General features: G+C 41.5%; 1 protein-coding gene across 5 annotated transcripts in view; it reads left to right on the top strand.

The window, feature by feature from the left end:
- Window positions 1-25,799, top strand: part of LOC117268534 (cytosolic phospholipase A2 gamma-like) — a 75,375-nt gene that overhangs the window by 19,424 nt on the left and 30,152 nt on the right. For 2 of the 5 annotated variants that reach the window (XM_033645075.2, XM_033645074.2), the window contains 8 exons: window positions 2,106-2,248; window positions 9,892-10,078; window positions 10,167-10,272; window positions 10,356-10,496; window positions 17,053-17,118; window positions 17,248-17,388; window positions 20,752-20,898; window positions 21,016-21,099. In XM_033645075.2, the coding sequence (XP_033500966.1) occupies window positions 2,106-2,248; window positions 9,892-10,078; window positions 10,167-10,272; window positions 10,356-10,496; window positions 17,053-17,118; window positions 17,248-17,388; window positions 20,752-20,898; window positions 21,016-21,099 (1,015 nt within the window). The remainder of the gene's footprint in view (window positions 1-2,105; window positions 2,249-9,891; window positions 10,079-10,166; window positions 10,273-10,355; window positions 10,497-17,052; window positions 17,119-17,247; window positions 17,389-20,751; window positions 20,899-21,015; window positions 21,100-25,799) is intronic. The other 3 variants (XM_033645076.2, XM_078161357.1, XM_033645078.2) reach the window with 3 other exon arrangements.

Here is a 25,799-nt window from a genome sequence, read left to right as displayed (position 1 = left end):
GCTTGTCGACCAGCGTGGAGAAATGCGCGTCTGATGTGAACGGAAGTGCTCTGGCTCGCAGGAGAATTTCCGTGCGCTGCGCTTCACAGGCAGGGCAGGCCCTGGCGTTATGGGCGGTTTTCCAAGCCACTGTCGGCACAATTAATATAACGGCCGGGCTCCACCGGGCACGTCAGCGGCACGACACGTCTACAGCGCGAGTCCCGTAGCAGCTGGCCCCCCTGTTAATCAATTACAGCGGCTCCACCGGCAACGGGAGCGGCGCAACAACCCCCGTCTGTCGCGCGACAACTCTCTATTTTACGTGGCTCTTCTATTTTTGTTGTGCTATGCTCCCCTACGTGACCCTCCAGCAGATAAAAACTACATGAAATAGTGCGCTAAACGAGCACAATGTGTTTTTAAATGAATAAACCATTATCAGAGGTGATATATGATGATTTTTTTTCATGCATTTACCCATGTTTATCCGTGACATTGTGTAAATGTCCGTGGCGGACATTTGAAAGCGAGTAGATGACAAACAGTACAGTAAACTTGTAGGTAACTCAAATATATGTAATAACTTAGGTGGAAAATGCTTTAGCATTTCTTTCAGCCTACATGCAGCCTCTCAGCTCGGCGGTAAACAACCCCGCTGGCTTCTCTATGTGTCGCTTACGTTTGCAGCCGGTGGAGCCCGGTCGTTAAGTCCCACTGTCGGCAACGTGGAAATAAGTCAAAGTGTGGAGGAGACGGACCGGGAAAAACGGCGGACCTCCGGGGAGGCCTGCTCTGTTCTCCCCGCAGTTAGGGACCGTTTGCCACGGTACCGCTGCTGGGCAGGGTGGAAGTCCTGCAGAGTTTCAGAGGACCTGGAGAATGTTTTAGGATAGTAATAACATTATATAAGATAATCATATTGCAAAGATAATATATATAAGATAATAACATTAAAGACAAAATTAACTTGCAATACTTTTTCAAAACTTGATGATTTTACCTTTCTGTACATTTTGTATACAAATTCATTAAATAATTTTGCTTGTAAATGTCTATTTGCATTACGTTTATTACGGAAAACACATTATTTGATCAATTTACATTGTGCCCCTAAAGTTCTTTGTGCGCTCCTTACTTTTTCAACTTAGGAGCACATGTGCTCCTTGGGAAAAAAGTTAGCGTCAAGCCCTGCACTACAATGTTTAAAAAGCACACTATCAAAGAAAACACTGAGCAAAGATGACCAGAGCATACAGTTTTTACACTGTCTCAAACCAAACAACCCTGAGCAGGACAGCAGCAAAGCAATGGAACAAAATACACAAACTAGAAAGGACGGCAGAGGAGAAAACCCATACACCAATTTAGCTGGACTAGAGAGCCACAAAAGGGTCCACAGACTGAGATCAATGCAAAAACAGTCTATTTATTTAAGACATTTGTGATTTATTTCTGCAGTCAGTAAGCCAATAACACACTCCCTCAAAACTTGTGACATCTGTGTCATTGTGTTGTGTGATCACACTGCACATTTTAGAGTGTAATATTATAGTGACCATTCCAAGGCACACCTGTGTAGTAATGATGCTGTGTAATCACCAACTTAATATGCCACACCTGTAAGGTAGATGGATTATCTAGGTAAAGGAGAAGTGCTCACTAACACAGATTTTAACAAATTTGCAACCAAAATTTGACAGAAATATCTTTTGAGTGCAGAAAGGAAAGTCTCAGATCTTTCACTTGAACCTATGATAAATGAGAGCAAAAACAAGAGTGATGCATTTAAATTTATGTTCAGTGTGATTTGATAAGGTTATAGTCTGTCAGAAATGACTGGGAGGAAGAGAGAAACAATTGTTAATACAGCTTCAATCTGATGAGAATTGTGAGTTACTGTCGCACAAAAGAGGACATCAATATATTGTATCATTCCAATGCATGTCTAAAGGGATGGAGAGTTCAAAAACCCAATAACCACTAATAACCTCATAAATAACCATAACAATGAAGTAAAATAATTATGGTAATAATATTGAAGACAATCTTTTACAGCTGACTGTTCAAGGCAATTAGCTTAACAGCTATCAAACTAGCCATCCCTCCCTCATGTTTCCAACAAGGATTCGGTTCCCCACATCGCTCTGTTGGCATCAGGAGGTGGCCAGAGGGCAGCTGTGGGTCTGGTGGGTTCCCTCTATCAGATGGAAAAGGAAGATCTGTTGGACACTCTGCTCTACCTCGGAGGAGTTTCTGGGTCAACATGGTAAAAATAATCACACTTACACACATAAACAGGAGAATGTGTATGCATGAAATCTGAACAGATGGACAAGCCACAGCACAGAGTGGAATCAACGATTGTATTAAATTCTGAGGTTTATTTTACAGCATTTCTTTTTTACTGTGAAGAAAGACAGAGTCTACCTGAGTAGAGATGGTTATGACATGCAGGACACAGGACTTAAGATCTTACTGGTACATGGAATTATAATGCAAATTTAGGAGGCAAATTTTGATCTAATATATTACTATTGATCAAATGCTGTATTTGCATTATGACTGATATAGTTTAGATGCTGGGAGTCGCCATCTTTTAAAATCTGTTATCTTGATTCACAATTTAATTATCTTGGGATAACCATGCTGAAAACCTATGTAACATTTTCTGTGTGATAAGATGATCATTCAGTTGCATATATGTATTTAAAATAACAAGATTAATTTGTGAAAAAGATTAAAAACAAAATTAAGAGTCTATACTCATGCTAGCAATTCTGTGAGGCTGTGCTTAGACACACCTGCACTTTGAGCTTAATGCCAACATCAGCATGCTAACATTTGCACAGTGAAATGCTAAATGTTGACATGCTGATGCATGCTCTTTTGCATTAGCTCCTGTAATTCAATCTCTCATTTAGCATTTTTTCCTTCCGACAGTGCCAATTATGTTCCAGCCTAAATGAGACTTGAAGAGGCTCACACATAGAGTTGCACATTTGAGGGTCCCATGAGAAAAGCTGTAGAATTGATACAGCATGACAATTTATAGTGTCTGACAAACAAGCAGTATCAATTCACAGATTCGTGACACTCCTACAAGCCTTCCCATACATACACATTCTAAGGGCTTCCCATCACTTAAACTGCTGCTTCCTGTTATTCAGATAAACAGATCTGGGAACATTTGCGTCTCCTCTGTTAGCACTTGCCCAGATTTGGTTGGGGTCATGTCAGGTCATCTACACTACATTAGCATGTACACATATTTGGTCGGGCTCAAGTTAGGTCACCTGCACTATACCATCAGTCTTTCTAAAATAGAGCAAAATTCAATTATGCTACTATGCATATTCTAAGATTAATGAACATCTACTACATCACTTGTTATCACTGGTTGAGCAAAGTTTAACAATCGTTAATATCAGAGCTGGTCTGTAGATGCAGAGGAGGTTGCTCCTTCTCTATTTTTGAGAGGCAAGAATGAGATCACAATATTACAAATGGTTAACTGGCTTAACTGGAGTAACTGTTTCCTCAAATTTAGCACAAACATCCACTTGGACTCAATAATGAACTGATTAGATTCTGGTGGTCAAAGGTCATGGTCACTGTTACATTGTATCCATTGTTGGGAACATAAATTCAGGGTGTCACACTGAGGCACCAATTATGTAGGGAACAACAATATTAGGCCTCACCAAGGGGACACCATTAAAGTTGTAAACTGACTATCGGAAATAATTAATAATTATTAATAATTAATAATTATGTTAAATAATGTGACTTAATAAACATTAAATCACCTCGTGGGGCACCATTCCCGTAAAGGAAAAATGATAGCCAGTTAAAGATATCAGTCTCATAAATTACGCTAAACTATTAATTTGGAATTTTTCATTAATTAAATTAATGACAATAACCAAAATTAACAGTAAAACCTGAAGGATCTTGGAGTTTTTGACTCAGCAGAGGTTGACTATTCATTCGCTCTTGTGCAATATTAAACAGACAGCAGGTATGATTCCAAAAATTATATTTATTCATAAAGTGAGCAAAGCAAAACCAAAACACACAAATTCTAACTAGCTACATACAAGCTTGGGGTGTGTGTGTGTGCGCGCGCGCGCACGAGAGAGAGAGAGAGAAAGACAAAGGCGGGTGTGGTAAACAAAGAGCTGTTTGGCCTACAAAACAAAATGGCTGACAACAAAGCACTACAAGATGGCCGAATCAAAGCTGGCTTCAGATCAGGGGAGGTGTTTGTCTGACTGTGTGGTCAGGACAAAGGAAGAGAAGCTAGAACTTCGAGATGCCTGGTTGGGTGTAGCTCTGTTGAAAGCCTATTTGTTAATAAGTCTATGTCAATGTGATTTGTGTTGCAAACAGTCTGGATTAGTGCAGAGATTGTTTAGTTGTGTGCAAGAATCTGTTTGTGAACAGTATTAGCAAACTAAACACTTAGCTTTGGCGAAGCCAACTAATCAATGACCTAACTGCAAACAATCACAGTTACGCAAGAAACAGCATTAAATCACATACAACAAGTTAAACAGTCTTGCTTTGCCTGTAAAGCTGTGATAAAGCTATGCCCAGTTGTTATGTTACCTATCCTTAAGTGGATGGAAGAAAGTCACTTGGTGGTGTGTTGCTTTGTTAGCCGGCAGAAGAAGGCTGGAAAGAGCTGTGGTTCCAGATGTAGTCTTTGGTGTGTCCTTTGTTCCAAAGGTGGAACTCTGAAGAAGCTGGTCGCTCAAGGTCTTTACAGAGTTAGACGCTGGGTGCTAATTCACTTGGTTCTCCTTGTGCTTACAAATCTAACTTCTCTAGTTCAGGTTTAGAGAGTCTGTGATCAATTGCCCCACCTTTGATAGTTCAGGGCAGGTAGCAAGGGTCTGAGCATCTGGGCTGGTCCAGGCCCAGCTGGGAAGAGGTGTGGGCGGCTTGGCAGCTCCGGAGTAAGAGAGAAAGCTGTCTGAAGGGAGCAGAACTTCTACAGATGCCTGTGACATCACAGAGTCACATGTCACTGTAAAAGTCCTGTCCAATCAAGTTTTGAGACTTGTGTCTCACTGAGGTGTGAGGTGACCCCCTGTGGAGATTAGTGTCAAATAGCATGCAGAGAAGAAAAACCTTCACATGTCCAGTTTAGATTTTAACAAAGGACAAATCATCTGTGGTCCTGTGAATCCCAACACCATCTCATTTTGTGAATGCAATATCTCAAGAGGGCCTTGTGGGACTTTCCTCAAATTTGGCACAAATATTCACTTGGACCTAACATGAACTTATCAGAATTTGGTTGTCAAAGATAAAAGCTCTCAGTGGACGATGGAGATGCTGAAGGCTCTGGGCACTGTTGGGCTGTCTTGGCTGACATGCCTGTTCAGTGTCACGTGGAGGTCGGGTATGGTGCCTGCAGAGTGGCAGACCGGGGTGGTGGTCCCCATCTTCAAAAAAAGGGACCGGATAGTGTGCTCCAACTATCGGGGTATCACATTGCTCAGCCTCCCGGGTAAAGTTTACTCCAGGGTGCTGGAAAGAAGGCTCCAACTGATTGTCGAACCTCAGATTCAGGAGGAGCAATGCGGATTCCGTCCTGGTTGTGGAACAGTGGACCAGCTCTTTACCCTTGCAAGGCGGGGGGGGGCGTGGGAGTTTGCCTATCCAGTCTACATGTGCTTTGTGGACCTGGAGAAGGCTTACGACCGCGTCCCTCAGGGGGTCTTGTGGGGGTTACTACGGGAGTATGGGGTTCCAGGCTCACTGCTACGAGCCATTCGGTCCCTATATGACCAAAGTGAGAACAGTGTCCGCATACTCAGTGTAAAGTCGACCACGTTCTTGGTGGGTGTTGGCCTCCGCCAAGGTTGTCCCTTGTCACCAATCCTGTTTGTGATCTTCATGGACAGGATCTCAAGGTGCAGCCAGGGGGAGGAATGTGTCCGGTTTGGGGACCTCAGAATTGCATCCCTGCTTTTCGCAGATGATGTGGTTCTGTTGGCTCCATCACACCGTGACCTCCAGCATGCACTGGAGCGTTTTGCAGCCGAGTGTGAAGCAGTTGGGATGAGAGTCAGCACCTCCAAGTCTGAGGCCATGGTCCTCTGTCAGAAACCAGTGGTTTGCCCTCTCCGGGTTGGAGAAGAGTTACTGCCTCAAGTGAGGGAGTTCAAGTATCTTGGGGTCTTGTTCACGAGTGAGGGTAGAATGGAGCATGAGATGGATCGGCGGGTTGGTGCAGCTTCTGCAGTGATGAGGGCGCTGCACTGGTCCGTTGTGGTGAAGAGGGAGCTGAGCCAGAAAGCAAAGCTTTCAATTGAAACATTTCAACTGGTAGCTTTTCAACCACATCCCACTGGTAGGAGGACCCGGGGCAGACCCAGAACACGCTGGAGGGATTACATATCTCGTCTGGCCTGGGAACACCTTGGGGTCCCCCAGGAGGAGCTGGAAAGTGTTGCCAGGGAGAGGGATGTCTGGAGTGCTTTCTTGGCCTGCTGCCACTGCGACCCGGCCCCGGATAAGCGGATGAAAATGGATGGATGGATGGAAGATAAAAGTCAGAATGACCTCACAAAACATGTTTTTGGCCTTAACTAAGGAATTCATACGCTCCTTATAACAAAATTTCACACAAATGATTAACAGAGTAATGAATGAAGTGATGACATTTTATATCCAAAATGTCAAATGTGAACTTCACTGTGATATCATAATGATCTAAAAAAAAAATCACTTTTCTTGCCATTATTCAATGTCACCTCTCAGTAACAGAAAGGGAGACATTTGGTCAGATACTGAATTGTTAACACTAGCCTTGGGTGTCCATCTTGAAACTGTGCTGATTGTATAGATCTTCTGTGCTGCCGGTGGGAAGGTGTGTGTGAGCTATACAACTGCCAGGTGGTAATGCTAGTTTCTCGCTTCTTTGGGAAAATCAGTTATTGAAATTCTAATTAAAATGCATTGGCAACACCTGCAAGGCAGGCAAGCACAGTCTGTGTGAAACAGTGGTGGGGGCCAGAGGAGGATGGGCTCCAGCTGTCCTCTTTAAAGTGAGATTTCTTATATCAATTTTTATTTTTGATAAATGTAATTTTCAATTTAGTCATTGTTTATTCAACCAGATTGAAATACAGTGTCTATCTTAGTACAAATGGCAACAGATCTTTTTACAAAAAATATCAAAATATAACAGCAAACACAAAACATACTGGAGCCAGGAGCTAAAAAGAAACTTGGAAAATAATGGCACTTGTTACAAGCAATAACATTGTTCTGTATAAACTGATTTTAAAATACTGTCACGAGAGGGCAAAGTTTCCAAGTTAAGCATGTCTTGCAGCTCATTCCAAGCTTGTGGGGCATGAAAGGAAAAGGCAGATTTATTTGGCTCTGCTTGGGTGGCTGGGACCAAGAGAATTTTTTTTCTGATGACCTAGTGTTAGAACTACTTGATTCATTTATCAGTAAACTAGGTGTGTACTGTTCTAATTTACCTGGTAATGCTTTTGCAATGAAAATTAACAGATGGGGTTTTCTTCTTAAACACTTGAGGTCTATTAAACCATAGACTACATCCAGTTATTTTCAAGACAGATGAATATGTATGCATATAAATGACATCATCATGGTCTGATACTAACAAAAGGCTATTTTGGACTAACCTCTTTCTAGCAGTAAAAGGAAATCATTTTTTAAATGAAAATAATAACCTTACTTTGGTCTGAGTTTTTGTAGGAGGCTATCAAAATGAACACCAAAGGACATGTGATGAGTGCCAGCTCAGTGGGTGATGACCAGGAACGCGGAAAAGTCAATAATCTGGTCTTTTTAAAGTTTAAACCAATTTTGATTTAGCAAGTGACATCTCCAGTAACTTTAAAGTGGTCTGTAATAAATCCATTGCCACTTTTAAAGATAACTGTCACACCGCGGTGAAGTTTGTCTTGTCTTGGGATTTTGGTCTTGTCATTTCCTGTTTTATTTTGAAGGCCTTACTCTCCTCTCGTTTCAGAGCACTTGCCCTTCCTCATGTGTCGCCTGTGTGTCTACCCTGATTACCAATTGTCTCCACCTGTTCCCCATTACCTCCGTGTGTTTAAATAGTCTGTGTCTGCCTTGTCTTGTGCCAGAGTGTCTTTGTCTGATCACCTGAGCTCATCTCCAAGCCTTGTTCCACAGCCACAGTGTTGCCTCACGTAAGCCGTTGTTCCTCTAAACTAGTGATTTTTTGTTTGTAACTTTTATGTCTTAGTTTCTTGCCTTAGCTCAGGATTATTTTTCATAGCCGTTTGTTTTCCTCCTTTGGAGCGATTTTCAGTGTTGCCTCACGTAAGCCGTTGTTCCTCTAAACGAGTGATTTTTTGTTTGTAACTTTTATATCTTAGTTTCTTGCCTTAGCTCAGGATTATTTTTCATAGCCGTTTGTTTTCCTCCTTTGGAGCGATTTTGATTTTGTTGTCCATAGTTTACCTTAGGTCCTCCGTTTTTTAGGAGTGAGCTTTTTGAGTCTAGTCTGGTTTTCCTCCTGTCTGAGTTTTTTCTGTTAAGTCTTCACCTAGCCTTTTGTTTGCCTTCTCTCGGAGTGACTTTTAATTTGTTATTTTTCCTAGCCGCTGGTCTATAGTTATTTCCTCCATTTGGAGCATTTTTTGTTACCTTCCTTTTTTTTTAAAAAAAAACCTAGATAAATTTCATAGTCACTGTTTGTTTCGTCACTCGGTATAGAGAACGTTGGTTTTGAAAATAAAGTCAATTTAAACCAAGTCATCTCTGTCTGAGTCCTGCCTTGAGTCCCGGTCTGACAATAATGCCACAGTATAAATACAGAATCATCTGTCATGAAGTGTGCTATGGCAAGATTTAAACCTAAACCAAGATCATTTACATAAATAGAAAATAAATAGTCCTAAAATAGATCCTTGAGGAACACCCATCTTAACTGTTAGAGGTGCAGAGTTATAATTGTCTGTGGGAACACACAGAGTTTTCCCAGTCAATCACTGTGTGAATGACTGGTAAAGTGAATCACTGAATCAAATGCCTTGGATAAATAAAGAGTGCAGCACATTTTTTTTTTTCTATCATCCAAAGCAGTAATAATTTGTGACCAATAAAGCTGTAGTTACAGTGCTATGTCCTTGTCTAAACTTAACTGAGTTTATTATTTAAGGTGTATAGCTGTTCAAAGGGATTCAAATACTTTAGCTGAGACGGACAGTCAAAAAATAGAACAATAATTATCCAGGACAGAGGGATCTCCACCTTAAATGCCCAATGTCACTAAGTCACTAAAACTTCAGCCTACATAAGGATGGCAAATTTTGAAAATAATAATCATAATAATCATAATAAGAAGAAGAACTCCAATATTATTGTTTAGTCAGTATTTCTATGTTACGCTGTCTTTAACAAGCTCAGTTTCCTAAAAGTCTGAAGACCAAAATGAGGGAAGTCCATGAGCATCGAGAAACCTTGGGTAGTTTAGAACTGTACAATGTATGCTGGTTGTCACCAAATTGAGCCTTTTCTAAAATAAATAAAAAATGGTTGCAGATCTGATTGCAAGACACATGTAATCTTAGTCTAAGCAGTGGTTTGATCCTCAGCTTCTGGAAGTCAGCATTTGTCCTTCCTTAAAGGAGGTTTTTTTTTATCTTCTCTTCTATCACAGTTTTACATCAGCTTTGTATAACACAATAGTCATCATTTTTTCACTAGCATTAGTAAAAATGGTCGCCTCCTCATGTTGAAGCCCCAGGTTTTAAATTTAAATGATAAAATCGGTGTATTACTGCATTAACATTTGGCTGGAACAACTTTTATTACTTCCAGAAAAATGCAGAGTTTTTTTTTTTCCATGACAGTTTCTCTTCACCTTTGTGTACCTGTGTCCTCTGACAGGTCCATGTCCTCCATCTACAGTGACCCACAGTGGAGTACCAACATGGACACAGCAGTGTCAAGGCTGTCAGGCCCTGGGGTTGAGCTGGGGGAGGCTTTTGCCTGGATAAATGAGAGGTCAAAGGATGAGTACTTCTCTCTCACTGATGTCTGGGGAGTCTTGACCTCTGCTGGGATCATGAAACAGGTTTCAGGGTGAAAACACACTTTTGCTCCCATGCAACACTCTGATTTGTATGTGTAATCCTTTAGAGAAACATCTTGTGTCTCATCAGATGGACCTACGACATCTTTCAGACGAGGTTAGCAGAAATGCCACCAACCCTTACCCTATCTACAGCGCCATAGAAAAGCACTGCTTCTCAGATGGGCCCATAGAAGGTATACACATGCTTATGCAATGTCGCATTAGGACCTAAGTGAATTATTGAACTGCAAGTGTAAACAGACTTTCTGTCTCTCAGGGAAATGGCTTGAGGTGAGCCCTCACGAGGCTGGTTTCACAGAGTTGGGTCTCTTCATTGAAACATCTCTTCTGGGGAGCAAGTTTGAGGGTGGAGAACTGCTGGAAGAGAAGCCAGAGATGGACATGGTGACATTACAAGGTGATCACTGTGCAGGACGGACAGACAGACACTATATTCAGATTTGGTGACTTGATTGATTCTATTTCTGTGAAAGTAATGTTACAGCACTAAAAGTTATTTCTAATAAATACTAAGAAACATGTTTTCAAAGAAAGCAAGCTAGTACAATGTTAAAGCTGCATCATGGACTATTTAGCAGAATCAGGAAGATTCAGATATTTCTCCCAGAAGTTGGTGGAGACCAAACAGAGCTAAAAAAAAGATTGAAGATTGGACTTACATGAATGACACTGTTCCTCCTTGTTAGATTAAAGAATGACAGGTGGACTCAATAATGCAGACAACCGCAGAGCTCAGTTCAAAAGGGTTTATTTGCTCCACAGAGAGAATAATACTAATAGTCCAGAGTGGGTTTTGAACCCAGGTCTTCTGCATGCAAGGTGGCAACACTGCTGTTGGACCACATGGACAGGTAGTACTCACTAGCAGGTACCACAGATAACGAGGACTGAGGCAGGGTGAGGGGAAATCCAGGATTGGGTGTCAGAGGAGTGGAGCAAGCAGAGGAGCAGAGCAGGCTGAGGAGGATGCAGTTTGAGGCTGGACTGCAGCGGGCAAAGGCAGCAGCAGGCGAGGCAGGTTAGCAGCTGAAGTTCCGGAGATGCAAACTGGAAATCGAGGAGATCAGAGTTAGGAGCAAGGTAAACGACCACAAACAAACATGCACAAAACCTGGTGCAAGATAGGTGCCAAGAGCTTTACCATACAAAGGTTGACAACGAACTGGCGACAACTGCAGAAAAGAGCCGGTCTCAAATACTCCAGGTGGATTGCTGAATGACTGCAGGTGTGGAGATGATTGCTGCAGCCTGCCTCACCTGCTCACACTCACACAGAAAGGAGGGGGGGAGGGAAGAGGGAAAGGAAAAAACCAGGTGCAATCCTAACACTTGTCTGCAGAATGTGTGAATAGGCTAACATGTTAGCCTTAACAACTTTACAGTGATAATACACTGATCAACCAAAACATTAAAACCACTGGCAGGTGAAGTGAATAACATTGATCATGTTGTTACAATACGGTGTTCTGCTGGGAAACTTTTTGCTCCTGGCTTTCATGTGGATACAATTTTACACATAGCACCCACCCAAACACCGCTGGGGACCTAGTACACCGCCCTCCCGTTGTTCTGCTGCAACTAAGTGGCAAAACAACAAACAAAGAACAATGCAGCTTTAAAAAAGGAGTATGTTTTAAAGATTAAGAATTAGGACAGGAGCAACAAAAAGAAATAAATTGCTTAAATGAAAGCACCAGATTTTAGCAACATGGGTGAATTTATACTTGATTATGACTATAATATAATTTATAATTTTGTGGCTGTTTGAGCACTAAGATACACATTTAGTCAACTGAAAGACTAAAATAAAGATCAAGTTCTAATAATTTCTGCTATTAAACAAAAGTAAATCCCCTAAAGATGTGGCTCCAAATCTAGTATTAAAGTAATACTAGTAGTAAAGTATTCTCATTCTATTGACATATTCACAACAACATAAGCAACAATCTAAATTAAAAACACATTTTGATACCATTTATTAATAGTTCAACACAGTGATCCTCACTATTTTTTCTATGAGAGCCACACTTGCATGGACAAAGTCTCAATAGGAGAGCCACTTAAACCATGAAACACCAAACTTGTATGTCATCCCATGACATACAATATATAATGCAGCAAATATAATACTATTTAAAGCTGCAAGCAGTGATAAACAAGCGCTTGCACCTTTGCACACATCAGGGGTACTGGTGGGATGTTGGTTGACACAGTTGTGCATTTCCACAAAGCTGGACACTGCACGCATGACTTAGACAGTGTTTCCAACCCGGAGTGCGTGGCACTGGAAATGCCCAATTGCAAATTTTGTACCATTTTTTTTTTGTCCACTATGTGATGCTAGACTGGAGACCACACCATGTGAACTTCATGTAAACTGTATGATCTTTTGTTACATATGGCTGACTTCCTGTTGTCAGTAGGTAGGCTGTGACAGTGAGGCTGTAGATGTCTTTGGACCTGGACTCTTATTCTGCCTGTCAGATTTAGGGCAGATTGGACTGTGTAAAGTCAAGTTACTTCAACTTCCTCAATCAATCAATCAATCAATCAATCAATCAATTTTATTTATAAAGCCCAATATCACAAATCACAATTTGCCTCACAGGGCTTTACAGCATACAACATCCCTCTGTCCTCACAGCAGATAAGGAAAAACTCCCCCAAAAAAAAACCTTTAACGGGGAAAACACTGTAGAAACCTCAGGAAGAGCAACTGAGGAGGGATCCCTCTTCCAGGACGGACAGACGTGCAATAGATGTCGTACAGAACAGATCAGCATAATAAATTAACAGTAATCCGTATGACACAATGAGACAGAAAGAGAGACAGAGAGAGAGAGAGAGATGCAGGACAGACGGTAATGACAGTAGCTTACAACAACATTAATGAAAGTAATAATATTATCATTATAGTTCTGGCTACTGTGGTACAATATGTTGAAAGTATATATTAGTATCTGGCAGTATACATGTGTGATAATAATCATATGTGTATAATAACAGTAGAAGTATGACTAATGACTAATGATGGCAGCAGCAGCAGCAGGAGGCATCTGGCAGGACCACGGCAGCAGCACAACCACACACGTCACGCTATCCAGGCACCGCTGCGATATGAGTTAATCTGAGAGACAGTGGAGCACAAAGGCTCCGGAGAAGAAACTGAGTTAGTGACATCCAGAATGGCCGAGTTAGCAAGATGCAGTAATAGGATACGAGTGAGAGAGAGAGAGAGAGAGAGAGAGAGAGAGAGAGAGAGAGAGAAAGAGAGGGAGAGAGAGAAGGAGAGAAGGTGCCCGGTGTATTATAGGGGGGTCCTCTGGCAGACTAGGCCTAAGTCAGCCTAACTAGGGGCTGGTACAAGGCAAGCCTGAGCCAGCCCTAACTATAAGCTTTATCAAAGAGGAAAGTCTTAAGTCTAGTCTTAAATGTGGAGACAGTGTCTGCCTCCCGGACCGTAACAGGAAGATGATTCCACAGGAGAGGAGCCTGATAGCTGAAGGCTCTGGCTCCTGATCTACTTTTGGAGACTTTAGGGACCACGAGTAACCCTGCATTCTCAGAGCGCAGTGTTCTGGTGGGATAATAAGGCACTATGAGCTCTCTAATATATGACGGAGCTTGACCATTTAGAGCTTTATAAGTTAACAGCAGGATTTTAAATTCAGTTCTGGATTTTACAGGGAGCCAGTGCAGAGAAGCTAAAACAGGAGAAATATGATCTCGTTTCTTAGATCCTGTTAGTACACGTGCTGCTGCATTCTGAATTAGCTGGAGAGTTTTTAAGGACTTCTAGAGCTACCTGATAATAGAGAGTTACAGTAATCCAGCCTTCTTCCTGTGTCATGTCGAAACATAAAAAAGCCTTTCAACAATATCAGAGCAACTTTACCCCAACTGAGGTCCCATGTTAGGGGGCACTATGGAGCCACCTAAACCCGCATGAACCCAATGACTGTATATTTTTGCAGTCTTCACAGGTTTAGATGTGTTTTTGATTAAGTTTTGTTGGTTTTCGAGTATACCAAGGTGTTACGCCCCGGTCTAGAGGTGTGGGTGCGTAACATAAGGACACACAGGAACACGGGAGTAAATGTACAGGTGAGCAATTTATTGCTACACACTCCACAAACACACTGTACAATATTGCACACAAAATGGAGCAAAAGACGTCAGGGTGAGCCCAGGCCAAAACAGCAAACAAAAACAACCTGTCTACCGACGGGCGAAATAACTAATTCCTAACAAAAACAAAAGAAACAAAAATACAATACTAGGCCTATCTCCCTAGGCTAATGAAAAACAGGAGAAAACAGGTATAACAAAAATAGCAGCTCACCCCTACGCTCCGTGCAAACAATAATATGTGACAATGACTATTTACAATATACACAAACGACTCAGTTGGCCCTAAGGCGCTGGTCTTAACAAAAGAATTAATTATTGAGCAAACAAGCTAAATAATCACACGTGGATCACACAACAAAGTACTTATCAATTACAAAACCAGAGAACGATACAATGTGCTGCTGCCATGTACGAGAGTGGGGCTGTGGCTTCCGTGTGGCCGGCGTTATGAAGGCAGAGCCCCTTGCTCCACCAATCCGGCAGCGGTGATGTCACGCTTGTTATCCAGTAGGCGACCGTTGACACTGAAGGCCGAGCCCCTTGCTCAGCCAATCCAGTCGGAGCAACGTCACGATCGTCCAGAGAATCACCTGCACACCTGTTAACACAACACACACGATCTCCGGACAGAAAGAGAGGTCTGACTCTCCACTAAACATGATGATCAAATCCATAGCCTACATAGACATAAACACATACACATAATAAATACACAGGCGGCCGGGGGACGTAACACCCCCCTCCCTAAATGAACAACATCCCCTAAGATGTTTGTTCACAGAACATAATTACACACGCGAAAGGGCGTCAGCCAACACATTATCTGTACCCTTCTTGTGGTGGATCTCAAGGTTGAAATCTTGCACTAACAAGGACCACCTCATTAACCGCTGATTGGCGTTTTGCATGCGGTTCAAGAAAACGAGAGGGTTGTGGTCCGTGTACACTACAACAGGCAATGGACTGGAACCAATGTACACTTCAAAGTGTCGCAGAGCGAACAGCAAGGAAAGAGCCTCCTTCTCGACCGTGCTGTAATTGAGCTGGGCAGCACTGAAATTCTTCGAGAAGTAGCAGATGGGGTGGTCGATACCCTGCTTGTCCTCCTGCAGCAACATGGCACCGGCCCCGCTGGCACTGGCATCAACCTCTAACTTAAACGGCTGTGTGAAGCTTGGGGCTGTGAGGACAGGTGTGCTGCAAAGAAGCGCCTTACAGGACTCGAAAGCGTGTTGGCAAGCAGGTGACCAAGCGAACGGCTTTTTCTCGCTCGTCAGACTGGTGAGAGGAGCAACAACCTCAGCAAAGTTTCGGCAGAAACTACGGTAGTAGAAAATGCCTTTCAATGCTAAAAGTAACCGTGGGGCACTATAGAGCCTACATGCCACGCCCAAGCCAAACTGCACCACCAAATCAAAAATAATTACTAGAGGGGACATTGGTGTAAAGTTTCATGAGTTTTGTGCATCCTAAAGTCCTCAAACGAGTTTGTAAAATGAAAATTAAAAAAAAAATCTGAGATGCCTGACTTCCTGTCAGGTGAAAAAAAATTAGAGGCTCCTGAAAGTGAGAGCAGCGATCAACAAAGGAACTTTATCTGAACCCTGGAGTGCGGCTGGGGGCACAACGAATTTACTGGCCAAGCCTGGCCCAATGTCTGCAGAGCTTTGAAATTTTTGCTAGTTTTGATGTGTAAGTCAATTTTTGTCAATTATTGAGCATCCTCAGTCCCTAACAAATGTGATTGCGCAACAGAATAATATCTACAAAAACAATAGGTTCCTCTGCCTTTCAGTGCCAAGGACTGTTGGGTGCTTGGGCCCTAAATAAAACCAGGTTTACCTCAGTATTGGGATAAGCAGTAGCAGGCATGCATTTCCTTAATTTTCATCATTGTTGTTGCAATCCTTGTGAGGATTTTAAGATGTACATTGGTGAGTTGGTTTCTCTGTGTCTTCTTGATAGTATTCATGGTTGAAAATGTCGAACAAGTGGTTTCAAAGTGGGAAAATCTGTTCTAGACACCAAAGTGTCAAAAAGTGGCCCACACCTGGTGAGTTGTCTGCAACTCTACTATTTTACTTTTCATAGCAGTGCTGTTAGAAGGGCAGAGCTGCGTGATAGCTGGAGTGAGAGAGGATACATCCACATCAATAATGTTGAAAATAACCTTATGCTCATTCACATCACTGAATCTGAATTGCAATCAGCATGTTTGGAAGCTTATCTCTCTCTTATAGCTGCAAGTTCAGAGTGTTCAAGTGACAGATGATATCAGTCAGAGTGGCTAGCTCCATGTTCTAATGTGGGTCAACTCTGGCTCCTGTTTCCCCTTATTTTTTAGGAAAGCGTGAATCTTGGGCAGGAGGCTCAGAAACTGTTTGAGTACTTTACCGTGGGACGACTATCTCACCTTGCAGTAAAAATGCAGGAGTCTCCGGTTACCATGGAGACAACTCGTATCTCTTGCTGAAGCATGAACTGAAAATGCTACACTGCTCTTTAATTTCTGTCGAATGCCCAACCATAAATCTGGCTTTAGACTTGGATTCTGATTGAAGTTTTGCTAAATTCTGACTGGTCCACAGATGTACATGCCATCACCTCTTTTTGAATTAGCTCATCCCACTTCAAGCTTGTGAGATAACCAAAACTATGGCAAAAAATTTTGTTCACGTAGACCCATCATTCATTGAAAGGAGCTGATGTGTACCTTTGCCTTTGCATCACAGAATACCCATTAGGTATTGATAGTGTAGCACTGTTGATCATACATGCATACAAATCCTCTCTGTTAAACTGTGTGTGCTGAAACCATTCAGGTGTTCTAGGTTGTGCACTGGCTGATGAGGAGACTGTCAAAGTATTCATACCTCCCTGGCTGAATGGTAATTACACTTTGGCATTGTCATTCATACTAAATGTATTTGTAGAATCTACAGGGATAAAACCCTCGCTCTGTGTGTGTGTGTGTGTGTGTGTGTGTGTGTGTGCGTGTGTGTGTGTGTGTGTTTCAGTGCCTGGATATATAGATGCTACTGCTGAAGAGTACCTGCATGTATATAATCGCCTTATTAAACTAGTAGCCCTGACCAGAAGCACCATTAAGGATCCTACTGCTCTTTCTGACATGGACAAGCTGCAGAAGATACTAGAAGGTAGTGGTAATGATGACGATGACCCTGCTCAGACACCTTGTTTGCATTCCGGTGTCACATGCAGCAGCTTGGTCATTGCCATTGGTGTCTGGCACCCTTTAGGATCTGTATGAGTTGAACTCCAATGTAAGCCCATCTGCTGCAATGATGTCATAAATAGAGCATGGGAAGGGAAGGGGTGGAGGACGGGTCAAACAAACACACAACTTTATCCAGACTGCTGTTTATGTTCCATGTGAATCCAAAAGTCAACATTCAGTTTTTATGCCTTTGCGCCACAATAGCCGTGGCGAGTTGTTGAAGACATGTTTTTAGCCATAAATCAAGAATTCGTACAATTATGAAAAATTTAACACAAATGTCTAATAGGATAAAATGGTAACTTTTTTTGTTGCTGGTAATGATAAACAATAACCCTAACCCTGGGAAATGTGGTGTTCCAGGTGTCTATTCAACTGACCCCTGCGAGGTTAGGCCATGGTTCCAGCCAGTTTGGTTGCTTACCAAACTGGCCTTGGTGGCCTACGTTATAAAAAAAAAAGTAGCTGACTACAGCAACTTACCTTTAGCTGGTCAGGATAAAAGTTCATTTATATTTGTGCGCTGATTCAACGCCATAGCTACGGCATAGGCTCCACGTAGATGTAGAGCCTACGCTGTAACCTACGGCATAGCCTGACGTGCACGTCCCCAGAATTTTAATTACGCGTCGCGGTGACGCAGACGTCCTCTCTGTTTCTGTATACTGACACCATTTCCCTCAGTGGAAACAAAGCTTTTATTTACTTTTATTTCACAGATAAGAAACAATAAATTGTGAAGACAGTAAAGCCTCCTCTAAAATAGCATTTTAAGTCTTGTGCGTAATTTATCCTTCAGGGATTTATACTTCGGGATTTATCCTGGCTTCATATGAGCAGAGGAAATCTCCGCTCGTCGATAATTTATACAAAGTAAAATGCCATAGGCTTGCGCTAATAACGTTAACATTTTGTATTTCTTTGGATACGTGTTTAGTATGACAGTTGTTTTGTTGGTGAATCTTGTGAGTTATAATGGAGCCAAATTGTGTGCCATTACCTTTGTTAAATGTTGCTGTTGTCCCTGGTTTTATATGAGAAGAGGGAAAGATCGCCGACCGCTAGGCTAATCTATACATTAGCCCCTTTTCCACCGCAGGAACTTTTCTCATTTACCCGGGATTTTGAAAAACCTCCACGTTTCCACCGAAATTACCCGGGTAAAAAACTTTCCCTCAACCCCAAACTTTCCCTGAAAAAAGTACCTAGTAGGGGGTAGGACTTTTCATATTACCCAGAATTCTTGAGGGGTGGGGCTGTGTGCTGAAGAACGCTGACTGGTGCACACATGCAGCATTCCGCACTTCCTGGCACGGGCAGCTGCTGCAAACTTTATTTAATTTCTACAAGCTTCACATTGTTTGTGTTTTGATTTAGGATGGGTACCGAAACCTGGTAATAAATTAGCCCCAGGGCTACATTATCAAAAACTGTAGTATTGATAAGCGCTACCGGTATCGGTTCTTTTGTGCCGGCGCTGAACTCCTCCACACACACACATCCACACATACACCGACGCGACACGGTAATCAGTGAACAGCTGAACAGCTGCGGTGGAAATGAGGTGAAGATTTAACACGAAAATGACTTGAGTTGATGGAAGCTACACTCGTTACTATAAGTGACATTATACCGTAGCAAGTAAGAGGCCAAGCATCAACATGTAAACATGTAGACAGCAATATTCAATATGCTTCGTCCACAGTCTCTCATTCACCGACACTAACGTTATGTCTTACAGCACGCTAGTTCAACTGACAGTGAATTGTTAAAAATAAGCTCAAATGACAGCTGTCTGTATGTAGACTAACTTAGTTTGACATTTATCTTAAGATACTTTTAAACTTAGCTGCTGGCTGAGACAAACAGCCCCAACTGTCCACACCTACATGTAACCAGCCAAGCTGACGGAGCCAAATACAGGGCACACGCCGAATCATCTACGTCATCACGTTAATTTGAGTAAATTTTCAGGAACTTTGAGGTGCGGTGGAAATGCAAACCACACAGATTACCAGGAATTCTTTTACCCAGGTAAATAAATTCCTGGAAATAAAAGTTCCTGGAAATGTTGGTGGAAAAGGGGCTAATGTAAAATACCATAGGCTTGTGCTAATAACGTTAGCATGCTATATTCGTTTGGAAAACGTGTTTAGTACAAAACAGTTGTTTTGTCAGTGAACTTTGTGAGTTGTCATTGAGCCAAATTGTGTGCTGTTACCTTTGTTAAATGTTGCTGTTGTCCCTGGTTTTATATGAGAAGAGGAAAAGATCGCTAGATGCTAGGCTAATTCATACAATGTAAAATGCCATAGGCTTGTTGTATTGTGGGGAAAATATGTCCAGATAAAGACAAGTGTTTGTCTGTGAGTGCTGCGAGTTATAGTGAAGCTGATTTGTGTACCTGTGTTTGAAATTGTCTCTATTAAGCCATGTTTAATGTGTGTTTAATGTGTGTTTTGAATCAACTAAACTTAACAGCACTTCACAGAAACCTCCACCGCCGACTAGTGTTTTGGAGGTGTAACTGCAGAGTGACACACTATGCACAACCATAAATCACCTTTAAGTGTGACTGGGTAGATGCCCCTGCAGGGCGTTAATTCACTGGGCTCCCACCACTGTATCCAGAAGATTGCAGAGCCTGTGTAAGATAGAATGAAGGTTACAATATTGTAATTCTAGTTCTGTTAACAGAGGCAGAGCCCTCTGACTGATCAGTCAGAAAGTGAAAGACGATGTTTTATGAACCAAAAGATTTGTTGTCAATAGAAACTACTGACAGTAAAAATATATAGAAAATATATTTCAGCTGATGGAAATAGTCTTAAATTTCAATGATACTGTGTTTTAAATTGAGGAAATTCATACAGACTACAACGAAACCCCACACGTTTTAAGCTTCATTTTGATGGACAGGTTGCAGGGGAATCGTTTTGGTGATGAAGACAAAATCTGAAAAGACACTAAGCATATAACGAGCAGAAATTGACATGCCAAGTGTAAAGCCTCTGACCAAGCTGCCAAATTTGATGAGTTGGGAATGAGAACGTGACTCAGATGATTTACTATAAAACTGACCTCTTTATTCATTAAATCCAACTGTTTATTTGCTGCAAGCCAGTTTGCAAGATTGGAGCCACTGATACCCAGAAAGTAATGGCATAAATGTTTTTCCAATTTGCACACCATTTGAAATCCTTTGTGTCTGTGATGAAATAATAACGCAGCAAATGTCTGATTCAAAATGCCACAGTGTTCCTTAGACTCATATCTTTTCTAGGCATGGTAAATCATAATAAGTCAGTGCTGCTGGAGTCAAACAGTTCGGCTGAAAGAAAAGGTCTTTTTCAGCATTGGAGTCTGGAACTGCTGGCTGCAGTAGAGACCTGGAGCCAGAGTCTGGAGGATGGCCCTATGAAAACACATGGTAAGTGTATGCCAGATAAACAGCTAGACTGGTCACAGTTGTAGACAAACAGGCCTATTTTATTTAAACGCAATGTAAACACATCCATGTATTTCCTTCTGATGTATTTTCCCCCAGTCTCTGTGCTTACTAAGAAGGTCCTCCCCATGATTATGAAATGGGAGTGGGGAACTACCGCAAACTTCCTCTACCAATACCCAGGTGAGAGGACAGACTTCTTGCAACTCATCACAATTAAACTTAGTCATAACTGCTATTTTGTTCATCTTTTAGAAAAGGAATAATTTTATAATTTGGATAATATGCTTATTTATTTTCTTCTTGAAAGTTAGTTAAGTAGATCTATCAATCAACTCTGTATGGTAAATTTGAAGCTATAGCCTGTGGCTTGTTATCGTAACTTAAACAGGAAACAGAAAACAGCTAGCCTGGCTCTGCAGGTAACAGAATCCATCTACCAACACCTCTAAAGCTCACTAATTAACATGATTCTGTATATCTCCATGAAATAATTCATACAAAACCCTGAAATGTTAAAATGTGTTATTATGAAAGCGTGCCAAATGATTTCTTGAGCATGTGCAGTAACTTTCTAAAATCATGTCATCACTCTAGGGTTGCCAGGCAACCAAAGGAGCCCTTAGAAAATTGTATAAAATCTGCATAAATGTAGTTGTTCTCACTCTTTGGTTTTTGTACACATTGAACAAACAAGCCCTGAGAGGAGCATTTGGACAGAGCAAGGCTAGTTGTTTTGCTAAGAGAAGTTAACTAGCTGCTGGTAGTACCTTTCTACAACCTTAGTTAAAAAAAAGTCAAGGCGCTGTGTAAAACGTAAATAAAAACAGAATGCAGTGATTTGCAAATCCTTTTTGACCTATAGTCACCTGAATACAGTATATTTAATATTCAAACTTTGTTTTTTGTACATATACACTCACTTTGAATTTGATGTCTGCAACACATTCGAAAAAAGTTGGGATAGGAGTATGTTTACCACTGTATGACATCACCTTTTCTTCTAACAACACTGTTTGTGAAATGAGGACACTGATTGTTGAAGTTTTTAAAGTGACATTATTTCCCATTCTTGCTTACGACTTTAGTTGCTCAACAGTCCAGGGTCTCTGTTGTCATCATATTCAGCGGGAGACAGGTCTGGACTGCAGGCAGGTCAGTCTAGTACCCTCATTCTTTTACTGTGAAGTCACACTGTTAGAAGCAGCATGTGTTGCTCCAAAACCTGTATGTACCTTTCAGCATTCATGGAGCCTTCACAGACGTGAGAGTTACTCATGATGAGGTATTGATTTATTGAAGACCTCAAAATTGTTTCTTTGCTCAGCCTGCCTCAACGCTGTGGCATGATTATCTAACCGTTGTCAGCTGTGTAACTGTGACTTGCTCAACCTAATGGTGTAGCATGATCACTAAATCATCATCAGCTGTGTAACAAAGGTGTGGCCCATAGAACAGATCAGTGTACCTGTGTGTCAGTATGCTTGGTGATCTCATCATCAAAAATAAAAGAAATGCCTATGGAGCCAGAGTGTGCGACACTTGTTTTCTACAATCAAGTCTATTGGCAGTCATTACCAACTCATTATAATTTTTTGTGTGCGTTACTACTTTTATATTTTAAAGTTACTCATGATGCCATGGGCACTCACACACCTCCATACTATCATGCTGGCTTTGAACTTTGAGCTTGTAACAATCGGACGGTCCTTTTCCTCTTTAGCCTGGAGAACACAATGTCCAAGATTTTCAAAAACACTTTGAAATGTGGACTCGTCAGACCAAAGCACACTTTTCCACTTTGTGTCAGTCCAGATGAGCTTAGGCTCAGAGAAGTCAACTTAGTACAGCAGATAAACTCTCAAATTATGAGAAATTGTGCACTTTTTGAAAAAAGCATGAAATTTCTACCATAGTTAGTACATGCCATAAGGTTTATTTTCAGATGTGGAGGGAAGTCAGATTTGACCTCTGAGGCCCGGGAGAGGTCAAATTCAAGATGACCGCCAATAATAATCAAATATGCTTAACTTTGGAACCAAACACAATAGAAAAATATATAAGGTGTCATTTCCAACTAAGTTTAGGGTGCCCATTCAGTTAGTGATACTTTTGAGATCAGTGGAATTCAAGAAAATGCATTTAGGTCAAGGTCAAGGTAAAAATTTGCCTCTTTTTTATTTTTATTTTTTTTAATGAACCCCTAAACATATTTCAATTATTTTTTACCCTCCTGTATTATTCAGTAATTAGTTATCATTAACTGGGATGTGTGGTTATTTTTTCCTGCTAAGCACATCATTATCAGCAGATGGCCCTCTAGAGCATCGGTAGCTAATGCCAGTAGCGATGTAGTCAGTAGGCAACATGATGAGTAGGCTACAGTATGCACAAGTGACGAAACAGGGAGCACTTCTGACATAAATATCCTACCAGGTAAACTGACTGACTATGTACAGACATTGGCCGTATTTCCCAGTTAAGAGCGATCTTAAGACTTAAGAGCACAGTTAAGAATGTTTTTGGTAAGAAGGGTCGCAAAGATACTAGTGTTTCCCAGATGCATTCTTAATGCCCTTCTTAGGATCGCTCTTTTTTTTTTTTAAAGATTATTTTTTTGGGCTTTTGCCTTTAATATACAGGACAGTGTGAAATGGGGAGACAGAGAGAGTGGGGGGACGACATGCAGCAAAGGGTTGCAAGCCGGAGTCGGTGAACGCTGCAGCGAGGCATTACCTCTATACATGGGGTGCCGGCACTATCCACTAAGCTACCGACACCCCAGGATTGCTCTTTAAGAAGCTCTTAACAGGAGCTGTCCACTACCGCGGTGCTGAAACTAAATCAATCGATGTTAGGCAAATCGATCACCCACCACTTAATCAGCGCATAAGTCACACACAGCGCTGCTACCTAACGCACTAATTCCCTGCTGCTCATGTGTATGTGTGTTCTAATAATTCTAATGAAAAACTAAGATGATAAATATTTGTTAATGACCTATTTTCATAACGAAAACAAGAATACAACTGAATAAGAAGTAGTCTCGGTAAGAGAATAATGAGGAAATGTATTATATTTAAACAAAAAAACACAGACACCTTGCTGAGGCCGGTGCCGTCTCCCACCACGTCCAGGAAGCTCCTCACTGCGTAAAAACGCAGTGCAGCCAGGCACTGCACCTCCGGGCTGAGGGCGAAATTGCACCGCGTTGCCCTCCGGGTGTGTGGAGACACTGGTTGATGAGGTGTTGTATCTCGGTACTTCGTTTGGACAGCCCGGTCTGACAGCACGTCAAGTTGGCTGAAGTGCTGACGCACAAATGCATTTACATAGACGGTTTGGTTTTGCACATGGCGATGCTGTTGTATAGCAGCGAGAATATGCTGTAAAGCAGCCATGGTAGACATGTGACATGGTACACATGTGTGATGTGGCAACGCCTTTATATAGAGTAGTGGGTGGAGCATCCCTTGATGACGTTCTAGCTGAGCTCAATTACACCTGTCCGTTGCCTGATATCTGAATGTTGCAGGTTTGTAGGGTGGATGTGTTTCTGTTGTGCCCTGACGCATTTTTTGGGTGCGGTAAACTATCTCATATGTTCATGCAGATGTGGGATATGTGTGGACAAATTATGATAAATGATAGTCATGATTCATTTTATTTGTGTGCCTAATGTGCACAGCACATACAGGAACACATTTATTATTCCTCATACTTATTTTTCATCTTATTATTTTTCTTCCGCCAGATTTCGGTGCGTAACTTGTGCCACAGCTTTGAGCGCATGAAGGGTCTTCATAAAACATATAGATTCAAGATTCAAAGTGTTTATTGTCATATGCACAGTAACTTCTGCACTTTTCAGAAGCACATGTGTTAACAAAAAACTATATTGTTTATATAAATGGATTAATTATACTCATGACAGACATACCTATTCCACTAGTCAGGCAACACTGCTTCATTTTACTCTGCCTATAACAAATTCTAATGCATTGAAGAAATCAGTTATGTACAGAGCTATGTCAGTTTGGAACGCCTTACCTATCACAATAACAGAAACTAAGAGCTCACGTAGACAGTGTGAATTAGCCTATTTGTAAAAGTCGAGATGTCGATAAAACAAGCAGTGTCAATAGAACGCAAGGTCATTTTTGGCAATGAACCCATGACCTGGGAGTAGAACTTTGATGGCTTCTGAAAACCAAACTACTGACGACATCAATCAATCACTCAATCAATCAATTTTATGTATAAAGCCCAATATAATACAGAACAGATCAACATAATATATTAACGGTAATCCATATGACACAATGAGACAGAAGGGGAGACAGAGAGAGAGAGAGATGCAGGACAGACGATAATGTTAATAGCTTACAACAACATTAATGAAAGTAATAATATTATAATTATAATTCTGGCTACTGTGGTACAATATGTTGAAAGTATATATTAATATCTGACAGTATACATATGTGACAATAATCATATGTGTATAATAACAGTAGAAGTATGACTAATGATCACAGTAGCAGCAGGAGGCATTTGGCAGGACCACAGCAGCAGCACAACCACACACGTCATGCTATCCAGGCACCGCTGTGATAGAAGTTAACCTGCGAGACAGTGGAGCACAAAGAATAGGGATGGGTACCAAACCCCAGTACTGAATGTACATTCTTCAAGACCGCAGTATTGATAAGCTCTGACCTTAACGGTTCTGCTATTGGTGCTGGAGCAGTCACGTTTTTTTTTTTTTTTTCTTAACAAGATAAACGTTATCTTGCACATTTATCTCACCAACTCCGTCAATTATCCGTCATTGTATCACAATTTTCGCTATTCTCCCTGAAGATGAGAGATCTGTCTCGCTC

This window comes from Epinephelus lanceolatus, chromosome 18 (genome assembly GCF_041903045.1).
Source record: "Epinephelus lanceolatus isolate andai-2023 chromosome 18, ASM4190304v1, whole genome shotgun sequence".
NCBI lineage: Eukaryota > Metazoa > Chordata > Actinopteri > Perciformes > Serranidae > Epinephelus > Epinephelus lanceolatus.
Note: the sequence above shows the minus strand (reverse complement) of the source record. Positions and strands in the feature narration are given on the sequence as shown.